At 44.8% G+C, this 18,931-nt stretch overlaps 2 protein-coding genes across 4 annotated transcripts in view; both read left to right on the forward strand.

Moving 5' to 3' along the window:
• The window catches only part of LOC125460759 (prostaglandin F synthase 2-like), a 36,474-nt gene extending 27,349 nt beyond the window's left edge, over positions 1-9,125 (forward strand). For all 3 annotated transcript variants that reach the window (XM_059652264.1, XM_059652265.1, XM_059652263.1), the window contains 4 exons: positions 1,674-1,783; positions 3,086-3,251; positions 5,041-5,123; positions 8,903-9,125. In XM_059652264.1, coding sequence (XP_059508247.1) covers positions 1,674-1,783; positions 3,086-3,251; positions 5,041-5,123; positions 8,903-8,945 — 402 coding nt within the window. In that variant the 3' untranslated portion in view covers positions 8,946-9,125. The remainder of the gene's footprint in view (positions 1-1,673; positions 1,784-3,085; positions 3,252-5,040; positions 5,124-8,902) is intronic.
• A 4,473-nt stretch (positions 9,126-13,598) lies between these two features.
• Positions 13,599-18,931, forward strand: part of LOC125460758 (aldo-keto reductase family 1 member D1-like) — a 29,332-nt gene continuing 23,999 nt past the window's right edge. Inside the window, exon 1 of the mRNA XM_059652266.1 lies at positions 13,599-13,758. Coding sequence (XP_059508249.1) covers positions 13,666-13,758 — 93 coding nt within the window. The 5' untranslated portion in view covers positions 13,599-13,665. The remainder of the gene's footprint in view (positions 13,759-18,931) is intronic.

The raw sequence follows: 18,931 nt of genomic DNA on the forward strand, positions 1-18,931 counted from the left end.
AAGACACAAGAATCATTCAAACTGTTGCTGTATGTACTAACACTGGGGCCGTTTGTTTCTGCTGCTGGATGAGGCTCTGTTACTGAGTAATAAATGAGAAAAGGCTGTAAAGTTTCAAATTATACAGCCATTTGATACCTTCCCAGATGATCATCTTTCTTGCTGGAGCCTGGACAGTAAGTTTTATAGCAGGTTGAATTAAGTGACCTTGGAAACCATCAGTTGCTAATTTAGTACACACAGCAAGGATCACCATACAGCAATGTGATACAGAGTCATAAAACATCCTTTGAACCATCAAGTCAATGCAGTTGTCAAAAACCACCTAATTATTCCAATCCCACTTTCCAGCACCTGGCCCATAGCCTTGTATGTCTTGGCATTGCAAATGCACATTTAAATACTCTGTAAATATTTTGAGGGTTTCTGCCTCTACCACCCTTACAGGCAGTGAGCTGCAGGTTTCCACTACCCTGTACGTGAAAATCCTAATGCTCACACCTTCCTAGGCTCTGGACCATGTGCAGATAAGTGGGATTATTGTACTTAAGTGCTTGTTGGTTGACATAGATATGGTGGGCTGAAAGGCCTGTTCCAAGATGTATGGCTGTCCAACTAAACCTTGTGCCCCATATCTTTTAAATCTATACCCTCCTGGCTATTGATCCTTCCGTCAAAGGAAAATGTTTTTAACCTGTCTCCTCTACCTATGCCCCTCATAGTTTTATACATCTCAATCATGCCCACCCTCAATCTGCTCTAAGGAAAACAACTCCAGTCTGTCCAACATCTCTTCATGACTGAGACTCTCCAGTTCGGGCAACATCCTTTTGCGCCCTGTGCAGTGCTATCACATCCCTCCCATAATGTTGATTCCAGAAATACGCACAGTACTCTAGCTGTGGCCTAACCAACGTTTTATACAGTTCCAACATCACTACCTTGCTCTGAATCTCTATATGCCTCCAATAACAAAGCAAGCACTCCATATGCCTTTTTATCCACCTTTCCTGATATTTAAGGGACTGCTGAACATGGACACTAAGATACATGATTTATAACCCTTCATCTTTACATGTACTGGAGATCAGATTATATTTATGAATAGCTCTTTACTACTGGAACACGTGGATTGTACAGAAAATACTAAACATAGAACAAGGAAAAAGTGTCACTTTTGAAGAGAACCCCAACTTCCAACAGCAGATGCTGCTTAGTCCTGCATAAGCATTTCCAGCAGTTTCAGTTTGAAGTGGAAGTAGGTGAATTGGAGTCCTATTTGAAATTGTTGATGTTTAAGTTAAACATACTGTGTATCAGTCTGACTCAGTCGGTAATTCTCATTTTGAGCTCCAAGCTCAGGCTCAAGTGTGTATGAACTGACCAGGATTTCAGTGCCATACAAAGGGAGGTGCATTATCTTGAAAGTGCAGGGTTGCTAAACTGAAGCCCCAACTGCCTCCCCAGGTATATGTTCAAGCTCCTAGAACACACTTTGAATTTTCCTGATGTTGGGTCTTACATTCCCACCATGTCACTGCTGTTTGTGAGACATTGTTGTGGGAAGTCTCACTGCACTCTGTTAAGTCCTTTGGTTGTTTTGAGTGGAAGGACCTTTGTGACATTTTCATCTCACATTCTTTGAAATCTGAAAACTGTCTGTCCTTTTGAAGGTTGAATGTCACCCATACTTGAACCAGAGCAAACTTCTGAAATACTGTAAATCCAACAATATTGTTCTCGTGGGCTACAGTCCTCTGGGAACATCGCAAGATCCTGCATGGTAAGTTTATGAAATCAACGAGCTGAGAGGGGACACTGCAATGTGTAAAGCATGTTGTGCTATTTCTGCAACTTTTCCCTGGGTCTGGGTAGCTAGACGCCCAGAGTGTTAAGAGAACTTTAAGATCTGTGATCAGAGGTAATGGGAACTGCAGATGCTGGAGAATCCAAGATAACAAAGTGTGGAGCTGGATGAACACAGCAGGCCAAGCAGCATCTTAGGAGCACAAAAGCTGACGTTTCGGGCCTAGACCCGCTAGGCCAGAAACGTCAACTTTTGTGCTCCTAAGATGCTTGGCCTGCTGTGTACATCCAGCTCCACACTTTGTTATTTAAGATCTGTGATATCGGTTTCATTTTAAAGGAGCAGCAGTAGATGAACTGTCCTTCCAGCCTCTTCCATTGTTCAGTGCCATCCAGGTTAATCAATGGCCTGAAATCCACTTTCCTGCCAGCTCCCTATATCCCTCATTTCACTGATTTAAGCTGTTTCCGTTCCGCCATTTAATCCGTTCTGTTTCCAATGCCCCTCTTAACCCTTTCCCCTTCCATTCCAAAGTCACCTGCACCATTACACGTTGGATTTCAAGCATTGGCTGTGATTGTCTCACCGTCTTCAGAGACAGCCCCTCTCTCCTTCGCTGTTTGCCCTCTACTGTCTCTTCAACCATGGCCTGTTTGTGTCTTGGCCCATAAATGTACTGTGCCTTATTCTCTATGCCATACCTTGATCATACTTGGAGAGTTTTCACTGCAGCTGAATGTAACAGTGATTTGAACCTGAACTGATAAGAATAACAAAGCAGCAAGTACTTCCCCCAAAGGCCAAGACAAAAATGAAGGTGACAAAGTACACACCGGTGTCAAACAGTCAACTACCTGCAGTCAGATAAAAGAAGCTTTCTTAAGTGCATAAAGTTCACTTGGAAGGCTGACTTAATTGCAGTGAGTTGTGCTTTTAATGCACATAGTTAGGCATCAAGACGCTGACCGTCAGAATGGCCAACCTGACTTTTGAAGTTGGAGAACATTTTTAAGAGATACATTTTATTTCAATGATGAGAATATGAATTCCTGACTCTCATTCAATCATGTTGACTTGCTGCAACTGTCCTAGCTTACGCCTGGTCTGGGTGTCCAGAGTTAGGAGGTCTGGGAGTAGGCCATTGTCAATCCTCCAGGTCCAGTTTATCCCATCGAGGATTAGTGATAGGTCAATCAGGAACTGTGCAGAAAACAGCCAGGGGTCCTGTCCATTGTCGACCTTGGATCCTGTAGTGCATCTTTCCTATTTCTAATGCAGGTTCGACCCAAACAATCCCATCCTTTTGAACGATCCCGAGCTGAGAAAGATTGGTGAGAAACACAACAAAACAGCAGCTCAAGTAGCCCTCCGTTATCAGATACAACGTGACGTTGTCGTTATTCCAAAGAGTTTCAATCCTGGACGGATGAAGCAAAACAAAGAGGTAAAATATTCCTCCTATAAATGATTGCTCTTTTGGTTGTTTTCCGCTGTTTTTGCATGATTGCACCTGATCTCCAAATTTTACATTGCAAAGCGTGCAGTCTCTGGGAATGAATTTGCATGGTCAAATCCGAGTACTTTTTTCTAAAAGTTGACCTATTTTTCTGATCCACCTGTTCAGCAATGTTATTACACACCCCTGGGGCAGGTGGACCTTGAAGCTGGATGTCTCCTTTCAGGGTACAGACATTACCATTACACCACAAAACAGCTGAGTGCACATTTATTTGTCTGAAGATAGCCAAAGGCAGCATCGGTTGCTGAAGTCACACACAGCTTATCAGTCTACTGTTTAATGTCTGGTTGATCACGTTGTTAATATCTTCGTGATTCAGAGAAACAAGTGGTGGATATTAATTGCCTTTAAACACATATTAAAAGAGAGCCACTGTCATTCTGGCTATATTGGGAAAGAAGCCACTGCATTCCCTCCCCAAAGAAAGGACACATGTTAATTTCTACCTTGCCAGCTGGTTTGGAATCTATTTATAAACCCCCTCGGTGTCTTTTTTTGTTCTTTTATTTAACAACCATTTGATCGGGTGATAAAAGGTAGTTGCAGACCCCCAATATGGACTTGCATTTATGTAGCCCCTTTTCCTAGGGACAGAAAACCTCAAACGTTCAACATGTGACAGAGACAAATAAATAATCAGGAGTTTGACTGTTTTGCAGCTCTTAATTTTTAGATTTAACTATAGAATCTAACATAAATAATGTTAAGCACAACAAAGAGATTGTAAATAGACTAAAATAATAAAGCCAAACCAACTAAAGCAATATTAGAGAGAATGTAAAAGGTACATTTTTTTGTTAAGATGGACCTTTTGAGGAGGAAGGAGAGGGAATTTAAGAGTTTACGGTCTTAGTTTCTGAAAGCATGGCCATTGGTGCACTGAAGGGAAGGGAGAATGCATGAGATGAGAATTATCGGAATGCAAGTTTTTGGAAGAAAGGAAGCAAGGTTAATTAATTCCTTTTATAGAAGATGGAGATTGAGGCCAGGAGAGCCAAAGCCTGAATATAGTGAAGATTTGGCTAAGAATGACAAACTTCAGTTGTGAAGCCGATTCAATTGTAGCTTTCCACAACAAGCGGATAAATTTTTTTTTACAATGTATTGTGTAACTGCGTGTAATTAGAATATGCTGGGATGGGCACAATGGCCCCTTGACCACCTCTGTATTGGATCATTCTTATCCAGGTTTTTCAACAGAATCAGTGAAGAAATTTGTTCATTCATTGGATATGGGTGTTGCTGCAGTATTTATTAATCATCCCCATTACCATTGAAGTGAATAGCTTGCCAGGGCCCTTTCAGACGATAGTTAAGAGTTAAACACTAGGTTATGGGTCTGGAGACTTGTGTAGGGCAGATCAAATAAGGAGTTCCCTTCCTAAATTATCTTTAGTGACCAGATTGATCTTTTCAAGAATGGTTATGTGTTTACTGATAGATTAGCTTTAAATTCCAGACTTTCATTGATTCACATTTCACTACTGGTTCAAATCCTACTCCAGCCATTATCCCAGGATATTAGCCTCAGTCTCTAGATCAATAACCTAGTGACAACGCCATTACACAATTACCTCGACTTTGTTAGAGGTGGTTGATATACATCACGAAATGATTCTAAACTACAACGACAAATGATTGTGGTATAATATTTAAGAAAACCCAATAATTTCCAAATATTGTTCTGAAAGAATTAATTTCTGTACAAATGCAGATTTTTGACTTCCAGCTGACAAATGAAGAGATGAAAGCTATTGATGGAATAAACAAAAACTTGCGCTATATAACTCTGAAACAGTAAGTAATATTCTGAAGCGAATTGCAGTGGTGTGATCCTTTGATGTAAGGAATTCCTACGATGAAATCATTTTGGTTGGTTGGTTTCTGGTGGTACAAGTAACATTGGGATAATGTTATTGACACTTTTTTTCATGTCGTCTTTTTATTAAACATTCTGAACTTGAAAGTTTATGTTGATGCGTAGATTTCAGTTTGTTTTATTGATTCAATCTATAGTTGACTTGCTATGCACAGGTTGAATTGCTTGTTCCAGGATCAACCACCTTCAACCTTCACCATTGACACGTCATAGTAATAGTAGCAGCAGTGTGTACCAGCCTCAAAATGCACCGCAGAAACTCACCAATGTTCCTTCAACAGCAGCTTTCAAACCTGCATCCCCTACATTCTAGAAGGACACAACTGTGGATACATCAGAACACCACTGTTCAAAAGCTCTCCTCTGAGCGCACCATCCTGACTTAGAGCAATTTCACCACAAACTTCATTGTCACTGGGTGAATATCCTGGAATTTCTGAACAGCACAGTGCCTGACCCTACACACCTAGACTGCAGAGTTTCAAGTTGGCAGCTCACCACCACCTTCTCCATGGTGACAAATGCCAGCAACACTTGCATCCGCATGGAGAAATGCTTTCAAAAAGTTCTAGTCCTGCAGTAGTTTCTGGATGAATCTTTCTGAATCACTCCTCGTTTTGTTCTGATTGTAACTTGACTCTGCACAAAATTTCATAGATGACTTTTTCTAGGTTTTAACATACTGCTTGTAAAATTCCAAACCTAGTTGAAACAAATGTGAAGTCCACACTAGATATTCCTCCTGATACAGCGTCAGTAAATGAAATAATTCTATCTCTGATTTTAAATGTTTTACTCGTATTGTCCAGTTCTGTATCCTAGGAGAGCATGAACCAGAGGTTGTAATTGTTTAGATTCTCTCCAGTGTGGAAACAGGCCTTTCGGCCCAACAAGTCCATACTGCCCCTTGAAGAATCCTACCCAGACCCATTCCCCTATAACCCACTCACCCCTAAACCCTGCGGGCAACTTAGCATGGCCAATCCACCTAGCTTGCACATCTTTGGACTGTGGGAGGAAACCGGAGCACCTGGAGGAAACCCACGCAGACACGGGGAGAATGTGCAAACTCCACACAGACAATCGCCCGAGGCTGGAATCGAGCCCAGGTCCCTAGTGTTATGAGGCTACAGTGCTAACCACTGAGCTACCGTGCTGCCTAAATGCTGACAATCATTTGCTAACTCAACCTACTAGAGCAATCTTCTACACAAAAGTACATCAATCTTTTTTGGAAAAACTGCCTGCTGAGTGATATATTGGCTGTGATTTTTGAGGCTCCATAAAGTAGGCTGATGGATATAGGGCATATAAATTGGGTGTGACGGCTGAGAGTGGAATGTCTGCCGCCTTTGGCATTTTACCAGTGGTGTACAGCACGGATTCAGCTCTTCAGTGAGTCTGCGGTCATCCCATTTTTCAGCCCTTAGCACATAGCCTTGTATGCTTTACCGTCACGAGGGCATATCTAAGTACTACTTGATTGTTTTTGAAGTTTTCTGCCTCTATCACGCTCACAGGCAGTGAGTTCCAAATCCCCACCACACTCGAAGTGAAAACATTTTTCCTCACATCTCCTCTTAAACCTTCTGCCCCTTATCTTAAATTTATGATCCCTTGGTTATTGATCCCTCCACCAAGGGCAAATGTTTCTACCCATCACACTATTTATACCTCGCATCATTTTAATCTCAGTCATGACTTCACATCCCCACACCCCCAGTATCCTGAACTCAAGAGTAAGCACCCCCAGTCTGTTCAATTTGCTTCATACCTAAAAATATCCAGCCCAGACATGTCAGTAAATCTCTTCTGTACTCCCTCCGGTGCTATCACATCCCTCCTTTAATGTAAATTTCAGAAATGCACACGTTACTGTAAGCTGTGGCATAACCAAAATTTTATATTGTTTCCTACTCTTGAACTCTATGCCTCAGCAAATACAAGTAAGTATCCCATATGCCTTCTTAACCATCAGAGATAATGAAAACCGCAGATGCTGGAGAATCCGAGATAACAAAGTGTGAAGCTGGATGAACACGGGCCAAGCAGCATCTCCGGAGCACAAAAGCTGATGTTTTGGGCTTAGACGCTTCATCAGAGAGAGGCAGGGGGAGAGGTTTCTGAAATAAATAGGGAGAGAGGGGGAGGCAGACCGAAGATGGATAGAGGAGAAGATAGATGGAGAGGACAGTATAGGTGGGGAGGGGATAGGTCAGTCCGGGGACGGATGAGGTTAGTAGGTAGGAAATGGAGGTGCGGCTTGAGGTGGGAGGAGGGGATAGGTGAGAGGAAGAACAGGTTAGGGATGCGGGACGAGCTGGGCTGGTTTTGGAATACAGTGGGGGGAGGATAACTGCCCAGGAGAATACCCCTAGTCCTCACATACCACCCCACCAACCTCCTGGATACAACGTATCATCCACCAATACTTCTGCCATCTACAGTCTGATCCCACCACCCAAGACATTTTTCCATCCCCACCCCTGTCTGCCTTCTGGAGAGACCACTCTCTCCAGGAATCCCTTGTCCGCTCCACACTCCTTTCCAATGCCACCACACCCGGCACCTTCCCCTGCAACCGCAGGAAGTGCTACACTTGCCCCCACACCACCTCCCTCACTCCCATCCCAGGCCCCAAGATGATTTTCCATATCAAGCAAATGCTCACCTGCACATCTGCCAGTGTAGTATACTGCATCCACTGTAACCGTTGTGGCTCCCTCTACATTGGGGAAACCCAGCAGAGGCTTGGGGATCACTTTGCAGAACACCTGCGCTCGGTTAGCAGTAAACAACTCCACCTCCCAGTCGCGAACCATTTCAACTCCCCCTCCCATTCCTTAGACGACATGTCCATCCTGGGCCTCCTGTAGTGCCATAATGATGCCACCTGAAGGTTGCAGGAACAGCAACTCCTATTCCGTTTGGGAGCCCTGCAGCCCAATGGTATCAATATGGACTTCACAAGCTTCAAAATCTCCCCTTCCCCCACTGCATCCCAAAACCAGCCCAGCCCATCCCCACCTCCCTAACCTGTTCTTCCTCTCACCAATCCCCTCCCACCTCAAGCCGCACCTCCATTTCCTACCTACTAACCTCATCCCTTGCCCTGTCCGCCCTCCCCGGACTGACCTATCCCCTTCCTAACTGCCCACCTATACTCTCCTCTCCACCTATCTTCTCCACTGTTCATCTTCGGTCTGCCTCCCCCTCTATCCCTATTTATTTCAGAACCCTCTCCCCATCCCCCTGTCTGATGAAGGATCTAGGCCTGAAACGTCAGCTTTTGTCCTCTGAGATGCTGCTTGACCTGCTGTGTTCATCCAGCTCCACACTTTGTTATCTCTGCCTTCTTAACCATGTTATGCACTTGTCCTGAAAATTTTACTTAAATGACTGATGGATATGTACACCAAGGTCCTCCTGATCCTTAGTACTTCCCAGAGTCCTCATGTCCTAGTGCCAATTAACCATTCTGTTCCCATTGCTTGTATTTAACAGCAGTAGTTGGGGACATCACCAGGCATACTCTGCCAACCTTTCCACGAGCTTCAGTTTTGGGTAGGGGTGGTGGCGGGTGAAGATCTCCTTCTGCGCTGGTCTCACTATGGACCCCTTGCCTCCTCCCCATCCCCCAGTGACAAATGATGTATGACCCATTTTAAGCTTACATTTTTTTTCTGTTCCATCCTAGGCTTATTGATCACCCTAAATATCCATTTCATGAGGAATATTAATGAGATCTGCAGGTGATGGTGCCTCTCACTGATGCAACGTTCCTAAGTGGATATGTCAAGAGCAAATCTTAAATACCCTGGAGAAAATATTTTGACATAAAGATCAACAAAATATAAGCATTGTTAGAAATTTCTATGGCAAGAGTTTTTATTTAATGGTCAATAAACTGTGTCATCTTGTATTGTCATCTTTTTCTATTTCTGTTCTCCCGTTCCATATCCAGAACATTCTCTGCTCTTTTCTTGCTTTCCCACCCTGACTGTACTCATTTTAGAGCATTCATGTGGATGTCAAGAAGACCACCTTTGCAACATGATTGAAATGGATCATGCCTGAGGTATAACAGACTATCATACAGCCAAAATCTGACCCCTCATTCTTGATTTGGTCTATCTTTTTTAAAAAAACTGAAAGAACTGCAAATGCTGTAAATCAGGAGCAAAAACAAAAGTTGCTGGAAAAGCTCAGCAGGCCTGTCAGCATCTGTGAAGAAAAAAACAGAGTTAATGTTTTGGGTCTTGTGACCCTTCCTCAGAATGGATGCTGCTTGACCTGCTGAGCTTTCAGAGCAACTTTGTTTTTGTTCTTGATTTGGTCGAAGTTCCCTTAAAATTAATGTTTGACGAATTTGCCTGAGTTTCTTGAGAATATATTAGGCAGAGCTGATGAAGGGAAACTGGTAAATGCAATTTGTTTGGACTTCCGTGTGGAAATAACGTGGCTAATAAAATCAAGATACAACATACAGGTAACCCATGCTTCATTTGAGCAGCCATCTACTCTGAAGGAAATTCATCAGATTGAAGGTCCTTAGGTTGATGTTTTAAGGCACTTGCCTGATTCGGCCTGGAAGACCTCCACTGTGAAAGAATTTCAAAAGGATTAAGTATCCTCCAGAATGGACTGATGACTTGATTCAGCAGGAACAATATCCTGAGCAAAGGACATGTCAAGAGACAAAAGGCCAAGAAATGTGATGACAGGGGGTGGGGATGGGTAAAGAATATGGAAGGTCGTGTTCAGGCTCTAAAGTGAACTCTATTCAGTCCTGAAAACTGAGCAGCCCTCATGTTGAAAATGAGATGCTGTTATTCTAAATTAGCTCAGCTTGGCAGGGGCACTGCAGCAGCCTTGACAACTGTTGACCAGGGAAAGTAGTGGCGTGTTGAATTGGCAGGCAACTGGAAGCTCAGTCATGTTTATGGACAGGATATAGGTGTATCACAAAGTGTTCACCTTGTCTGTCTTTTCTCTTCCCCACATTGTGAGCAGCGAATGCAATAAACTTGATTGAGTGAGGTGCACATAAATCACTGCTTCGCCTGGAAGGTGTGTCTGGGGTCTTGGATAGTGAGGAGGGAAGACGTAAATGGGCAGGAGTTGCACCTTCTGTGATTGCATGGGAAGGTGTGAATAGTTGTTGGGAGTGGAGAAGGAGTGGTGTCCTAGACCAGGGTGTTCTGGAGGAAATGGGCCCTGCGGAAGGCTGACAATGTAGGGAAGGCAAATATGTACCTGGTGGCAGCAACCTGCTGGAGCTAGTAGAAATGATGGCTGATGATTCTTTGGAATGCAGAGGCTAGTGGGATGGGAAGTGATAACTGAGCAGCTTCTTATCTGTGATAACAAGGTGTAGAGCTGGATGAACGCAGCAGGCCAAGCAGCATCGTGGGATCAGGAAAGTTTGATGTTTTGGGCCTAGACCCTGCTTCAGAATAATGTGGGAGCAAGGAGAAGGAGTGAGGTCAGTAGAATGGGAGATGGGTCAGATATGTCAACTCTCATTTTTGAAGAAATGTCACTAGACTTGAAAACTGCTGTCTCTCCACAGATGCTGCTGAGTTTCTCCAGCAATTTCTGGTTTTGTCTCAGCTCTTAAGTTGTCTGTCCAAGGTCACTGCCCAGTTTCTAACTGAAGTTGAACAGGCTGCCAAGGTGCAAAAGAGAAGTCAGACTAACACTCAAACATATTATTATAGCAATGCCCATCTGATAAGCAATCTCTTTCACATGGAGACAAGATGGCTGTACAGGATATTGGTTGGGCCACTTACGGAAAACGGTTTGCGATTCTGGTCTTCCTGCTATAGGAAGAATGTTAACATAGAACATTACAGCACAGTACAGGCCCTTCGGTCCTTGATGTTGTGCCGACCTGTCATACCAATTTCAAGCCCATCTAACCTACACTATTCCATGTACGTCCATATGCTTGTCCAATGTCGACTTAAATGTACCTAAAGTTGGCGAATCTACTACCGTTGCAGGCAAAGCATTCCATTCCCTTCCTACTCTCTGAGTAAAGAAACTACCTCTGACATCTGTCCTATATCTTTCACCCATCAATTTAAAGCTATGCCCCCTCGTGCTCGCCGTCACCATCCGAGGAAAAAGGCTCTCCCCATCCACCCAATCTAACCCTCTGATTATTTTATATGTCTCAATTAAGTCACCTCTCAACCTTCTTCTCTCTAATGGAAACAACCCCAAGTCCCTCAGCCTCTCCTCGTAAGACCTTCCCTCCACACCAGGCAACATCCTAGTAAATCTCCTCTGCACCCTTTCCAAAGCTTCCACATCCTTCTTATAATGCGGTGACTAGAACTGTACACAATACTCCAAGTGCGGCCGAACCAGAGTTTTGTACAGCTTCACCATAACCTCTTGGTTCCGGAACTCGATCCCTCTATTAATAAAAGCTAAAACACTGTATGCCTTCTTAACAGCCCTGTCAACCTGGGTGGTAACTTTCAAGGATCTGTGTACATGGACACCGAGATCTCTCTGCTCATCTGCACTGCTAAGAATCTTACCATTAGCCCTGTACTTTGCCTTCCGGTTACTCCGACCAAAGTGCATCACCTCACACTTGTCTGCATTAAACTCCATTTGCCACCTCTCAGCCCAGCTCTGCAGCTTATCCATGTCTCTCTGCAACCTACAGCATCCTTTGTCACTATCCACAACTCCACCGACCTCAGTGTCATCTGCAAATTTACTAACCCATCCTTCTATGCCCTCATCCAGGTCATTTATAAAAATGACAAACAGCAGTGGACCCAACACCGACCCTTACGGTACACCACTAGTAACTAGTCTCCAGGATGAACATTTCCAATCAACTACCACCCTCTGTCTTCTTTCAGCAAGCCAATTCCAATCCAAACTGCTATATCTCCAACAATTCCATCCTTCCGGATTTTGTACAATAGCCTATTGTGGGGAACCATGTTGTGAAACTTGAAAGGGTTCATAAAAGAATTAAAAGCATGTTGGCAGGGTTGGATGGTTTGAGCTATAGGGAAGAGCCTGAATAGACTCGGTCGTCAGAATTCTGTGCCACAGAGAGTAGTGAAATCTGGGTTATTGAACTTATTCAGTGCTGAATTAAGCTAATGTTTGATGAACAGGAGACTCAAGAGTTGTGGGAGCCAGGCAGGAATGTGCAGTCAAGGCCACAGTTAAACAAAACTTGACATTGCCAAACAGTAAATCAGGCTTGATGAGCCAAATAGTCTACTCCTGCTCGTATTATATATAGTGTTTTTTTTCGAACAAGTTCTTTTGATTGTCCTCATTTATACTTGCAGGAAGTAATCGTTGGTCACAATGAATGTTTACATTCCTATTGGATCTTACAGCGCCTTGCTAAAGAGTCTTCCTGTATAGTTTGTAGTGAACCTTGTGACAATTTTTCTGTTGTTCCACACAGGCTGTTTGCTGAACACAAAACTATCTTTAGTTGCAGAACGTTACCCACTTACTGATGTTTAACTAAGATTAACGTCCAAGACATAAACTGCTGAATTACAAAAGTCAACTTGTTGTTTTCAAAAAAGCAAAATGTAAACATTGCAAAGTAACTCTCTGCAAAATCTCTCTCAATGGCTTCCTTATTTCTGAAAAATCGCACTCTCTGTAAAAATCGATCTCTAAGGATAACCCTCTCTCCGGAAAGTCACTCTTTCTAAATGCCTGTCTCTGTTATCCTGCTACCTGCTGTCCTGTAGTATGGAGATACCCTTTTTGTTATCCTACCGTCGGCAATCTCTCTCTGTCATTGCATTCTGCAACTCTGTCAGAGTTTCAAACTCTGTCCACTGTATTTCTCTCCATTATCCCACTTTCTCCACCATCCCCCTCTCTCTTCACCATCCGTCTCTCTCTCCAACATCTCGCTCTCCACCATCCCTGTCTCTTCATTATCTCTTTCGCCGTCTCTTTTTTTCTCCTATTCTGTGTCTGCAGCAATTCGCCCACTTTCAATCAGTGTACCCATGACATTGAAATCCCATTGAGGAAATAAGCTCATTTCTATGAATCTTTGCGTTTAAGGTGGTGAATGGCCTAAGTGGAGACTATCTTGTCTTCACAGCAACATGAGGACTGTTATGTGTGGACGGGTTTGCCCATTGCGCTGTCGGTGAATGAGCTGCATCCACTAGTGTCACCATCAAGATGAGTTGTTCACACTTGGGGTTTCTTACTTCCTCTGCAGCCATGTGGCAACGTGGCACCAATTAATTTCAGTTAATAATTATTTCATTTTGGAAAAAGAAACACTGGAGAATAAATGTGTAAAAGCTACAAGATGAATGAGGAAGGCAAAGAGTTAACAGTGGTGCGTTTATCCAGCGTTAAAAGTTAGACCCTCCTTTTCTGTATCGTATGCTTGCTAACAAAACATAGTTGGTTATTTGGTCGGAACCAGGAACAGAAATGGACCTAACAACACAAAATCATCGAATCCCTTTAAATGATGGAAACAGCATTCCGATCATTGGGCTGGGAACATACTCTACACCCAGAATAGTGAGTTTGTCTTCTACTTTCAATCCGTCTCCTTTGGCTTCTTACTGCGCTCGATCTCGAAAGGTTGGACATTGCTCCATTCATTATCTGCTGGTTGTAGTTTAGCACAAGACAGAGTAAACTGCTTAAGAATCAAAAGAACTGCAGATGCTGTAAATCAAGAACAAAAACAAAGTTGCTGGAAAAGCTCGGCAGGTCTGACAGCATCTGTGAAGGAGAAAACAGAGTTAACGTTTCGGGTCCGGCGACCCTTCCTCAGAACTGATGGTGGCTGGGAAAATGTCAGTTTATATGCAGAAAATAGGGATGTGGGTGGGGTAGGGAGTGAAGGATGGGATAGAGCCCAAAGAGAGAGAAAGACAATAGCAGGCTATGTGATAACAAGGCCTGGTGTGTGGGGTGGGAGGTTGGAAGTAAACTATTTGCATTTTGACTGCGCAGATAGATGTAGAGGCAGACAATTTTCTAGCTCACTCAACTTGTCTTGGGACAAATTACTCCCAATGGCTGGATTTTCACTCTCTGGTTTGGCAAGGATGCAAATAGGAAGCAGGAGAATGCTCTTTGTGGGTAACAACTGTCCGGCAGATATCAATAAAAAGCAGAAGGTGTGCTGCCAAAGACCAGCAATGAGGTTTCATTGTGCCCCTCCACACACGCGTGCACACACACAGACACAGACTCTCAGACAGGCATACAAACACAGACACACACATACAGTGATACTGGGAACTGCAGATGCTGGAGAATCCGAGATAACGAAATGTGAGGCTGGATGAACACAGCAGGCCAAGCAGCATCTCAGGAGCACAAAAGCTGACGTTTCGGGCCTAGACCCTTCATCAGAGAAGGGGATGGGGTGAGGGTTCTGGAATAAATAGGGTGAGAGGGGGAGGCGGACCGAAGATGGAGAGAAAAGAAGATAGGTGGAGAGGAGAGTATAGGTGAGGAGGTAGGGAGGGGATAGGTCAGTCCAGGGAAGACAGACAGGTTAAGGAGGTGGGATGAGGTTAGTAGGTAGGAGATGGGGGTGCGGCTTGAGGTGGGAGGAAGGGATGGGTGAGAGGAAGAACCGGTTAGGGAGGCAGAGACAGGCTGGACTGGTTTTGGGATGCAGTGGGTGGGGCGAAGAGCTGGGCTGGTTGTGTGGTGCAGTGGGGGGAGGGGACGAACTGGGCTGGTTTTGGGATGCGGTGGGGGAAGGGGAAATTTTGAAGCTGGTGAAGTCCACATTGATACCATTGGGCTGCAGCGTTCCCAAGCGGAATATGAGTTGCTGTTCCTGCAACCTTCGGGTGGCATCATCGTGACACTGCAGGAGGCCCATGATGGACATGTCATCTAAAGAATGGGAGGGGGAGTGGAAATGGTTTGCGACTGGGAGGTGCAGTTGTTTATTGCGAACTGAGCAGAGGTGTTCTGCAAAGCGGTCCGCTTGAATATTGCTGGCCAAAAAAAGTGCTCACTGACAAGCCTCTGACTGGTCTGATCATGGAACAATTCGATCAGAAATTAAATTTATGCAAATCGACGAAAGTGGCGATTTGTGGATTAATAAGCATTCATTCATGCCAGAAGTGAAACACAGTTTTCTTCAAAAGGAATCCTGGCTGGCTGCTCGAATGTTCCGTTTGAATAAAACACGTAACTACAAAACGAAACAAACCCGAAAGAACTGAGGATACAGGAATTCAGAAACAGAAATCGCTGGAAAGCCTCAGTAGGTCTGGCAGCATCTGCGGAGAGAAATCAGACCCAAATTTTCCGATCTAGTTTCGAGTTCTGAAGAAGGGTCACTGCACTCGAAATGCTGGCTCCAGTTTCTCTCCACTCGTCACTGCACAAGGGTTTCTGTCTAGTGGCAATTACAGCCTCAAACACAGGCAGTGGGTAAACCTGTTAGATAGCAGCTTCTAGCAGCCTATCAAGGTGTCATGTCAGAACAGAGCAGAATTGTTGTCAGCCTGGATTGTGACAATGGAAATCTCCCTAGCTTGAGATTTACACAGAAAAATGTAACAAAAACAGAAGTTGCTGGAAAAACGCAGCATGTGGGGCAGCATCTTTTTTTCTATTCGTTTTTGGGATGAAAACGTCGCTGGCTGTGCCTAGCATTTCTTGCCCATCCCTAGTTGCCCTTGAGAAGGTGGTGGTGGGCTGCATCCTTAAACTGCTGCAGTCCTCCTGCAGTGGGTTGACCCACAATGCTATTAGGGAGGAAATTGCAGGGTTTTGACCCAGCGACAAGGAAGGAATTGGCGATATATTTCCGAGTCAGAATGGTGAGGGTCTTGGGGTGGGAACGGGGAGTGGTGGCTTTCCCATGTGTCTGATGCCCTTGTCCTTCAAGATGGAAGTGGTCATGGGTTTGGAAGGTGGTCTCTGAGGATCTTTGGTGAATTTCTGCAGTGCAGCTTGTAGACAGTACACACTGCTGCTCCTGAGTGTCGGTGGTGGAGGGAGTGGATGCTTTAGAATGTGGCGCCAGTCAAACGGGCTGCTTTGTCCTGGATGGCGTCAAGATTCTTGAGTGTTGTTGGGGCTGCACCCATCCAGGCAAGTGGCAAGTATTCCATCACACTCCGGACTTGTGCCTTGTAAATGGTGGACAGACTTTGACAAGTCAGGAAGTGAGTTAGTCGCCGCAGTATTCCTAGCTTTTGGCAAGCTCTTGTAGCCACTGTGTTAACGTGGTGAGTCCAGTTGAATCTCTGGTCAATGGTAACCCCCAGGATGTTGACAGTGTGGGATTCAATGATGGTAACACCGTTGAATGTCAAAGGACGGTGGTTAGATTTTCTCTTGTTGGCGATCGTCATAGCCCTGGCATTTGTGTAGCATAAATGTTACTTGCCACTTGTCAGCCCAAACCTGGATGTTGTCCAGATCTTTTTGCATTTCACCATGGACTGCTTCAGTCTCTGAGGAGTCACAAATGGTGTGGAACATTGTGTAATCATTGGCAAGCATCCCCACTTCTGACCTTATGATAGAGGGAAGGTCATTGAGGAAAAAACTGAAGATGATTGTGCCTAGTACACTGCCCTGAGGAACTCTTGCAGAGATGTCCTGGTGCTGAGATGATTGATCTCCAATGACCATAATCATCTTCCCGTGTGTCAGGTATGACTCCAACCACTGGAGCATTTGCCCCCGATAGCCACTGATTCCAGTTTTCCTGGTTCTACTTAATGCCCAACTCAGTTGAATGCAGCCTTGAAATCAAGGGCTATCACTCTCACCTCACCTCTGGAATTCAGCTCTTTTGTCCATGTTTGAACCAAGGCTGCAATGAGGTAAGAAGCTGAGTGGCCCTGGCAGAACCCAAACTGGGTGTCACTGAGCAGGTTATTGCTGAGCAGGTGCTGCTTGATGGCACCGGTTGGTGACACCTTCCATTGCTTTAATGATGGCCGAGAGTAGACCGATGGAGCGGCAATTGGCCGGGTTGAGTGTGTCTGGTTTTTGTATACAGAAGGTACTTGGGCAATTTTCCATATTTTCGGTTAGATACCAATGTTGTAACTATGCTGGACCAGTTTGGCTAGGGGAGTGGCAAGTTCTGGAGCATAAGTCTTCAGTATTATTGCCGGAATGTTGTCAGGCCCATAGCCTTTGCAGTATCCAGTGTTTCCAATCACTTCTTAATATCATGTGGAGTGAATCAAATTTGCTGAAGACTGGTATCTGTAATGCTGGGGATGATTGGAGGATGCCAGGATGGATGATCCACTCGGCCCTTCTGGCTGAAGATTGCTGAAAATGCTTCAGCTTTAAAAGTGCAAAAGATGTGCTGGGCTCCTCCATCATTGAGGATGGATATATTTATTCTCCTCCAGTAAGTTGTTTAATTGTCCACTACCATTCACGACTGGATGTGGCAGGACTGAAGACCTTAGATCTGATCCATTGGTTGTGGGATAGCTTAGCTCCATCTATCACTTGCTGCTTTCACTGTTTGGTGTGCAAGTAGTCCTGTTTAGTGTCTTCACCAGCTTGACACCTCATCTTCAGAGATGCCTGGTGCTGCTCCTGGCATACCTTCCGGCACTCTCCATTGAATTAGTGTTGATCCCCTGGCTTGATGGTAAAGGTTATGCAATGGATATGCCAGGCCATGAGGTGACAGATTGTGCTGGAGTACAATTCTGCTGCTGTTAATGACCCACAGCACCTCATGGATGCCCAGTCTTGAGTTGCAAGATCTGTGCAAAGTCTGTCCCATTTAGCACGGTGATGGTGCCACACAACACGATGAAGGTTGTTCTCAGTGTGAGGGTGGGACTTTGTCTCCACAAGGACTGTGCAGACTCATACCCATACTGTCATGGACAGATGCAACTGCAGCTGGCAGATTAGTGAGGATGAGGTCAAGCTTGTTGGTTCCCTCACCACCTGCCGCAGACCCAGTCTAGCAGCTGTGTCCTTTAGGACCCGGCCAGCTCAATCTGTAGCGATGCTGCCGAGTCACTCTTGGCGATGGACATTGAAATCCCCCACCCAGAGGATATTTTGTGTCCTTCCCATCCTCAGTGCTTCCTCCAAGTGTTGTTCAATATGGAGGAGGATTGATGCATCAGCCGAGGGAGGAGGGTACGTGGTAATCAGCAGGAGGTCTCCTTACCCATGTTTAACTTGAAGCCATAAGACTTCATGGGGTCTGGAGTCAATGTTGAGGACTCCTGCAGCAACTCCCTCCTGACTGTATGTCACTGTGCGGCACCCCTCTGCTGGTGGGACAGGACATACACAGGGATGGTGATGGTAGTGTCTGGGACATTGTCTGTAAGGTATGATTCCGTGAGTATGACTAGGTCGGGCTGTTGCTTGACAAGTCTGTGAGACAACTCTCCCAATTTTGGCACTAACCCCCTGATGTTAATGAGGAGGACTTTGCAGGGTCGACAGGGCTGTTTCAGCCGTTGTCTTTTCCGGTGCCGAGGTCAATGCCAGATCATCTGTCCAGTTTAATTTCTTTGAGACTTTGTAGCAATTGGTACAACCGAATGGCTTGTGAGGCCATTTCAGAGGGCAATTGAGAGTCAACCACATTGCTGTGGGTCTGGAGTCACATGTAGGTCAGACCAAGTGAGGATAGCAGATTTCCTTTCCTGAAGGGCACTCGTGAACCAGATTGTGTTTTTTCTGACAATCGGTAAAGAACTCATGGTGA

This window comes from Stegostoma tigrinum, chromosome 18 (genome assembly GCF_030684315.1).
Source record: "Stegostoma tigrinum isolate sSteTig4 chromosome 18, sSteTig4.hap1, whole genome shotgun sequence".
Lineage (NCBI taxonomy): Eukaryota > Metazoa > Chordata > Chondrichthyes > Orectolobiformes > Stegostomatidae > Stegostoma > Stegostoma tigrinum.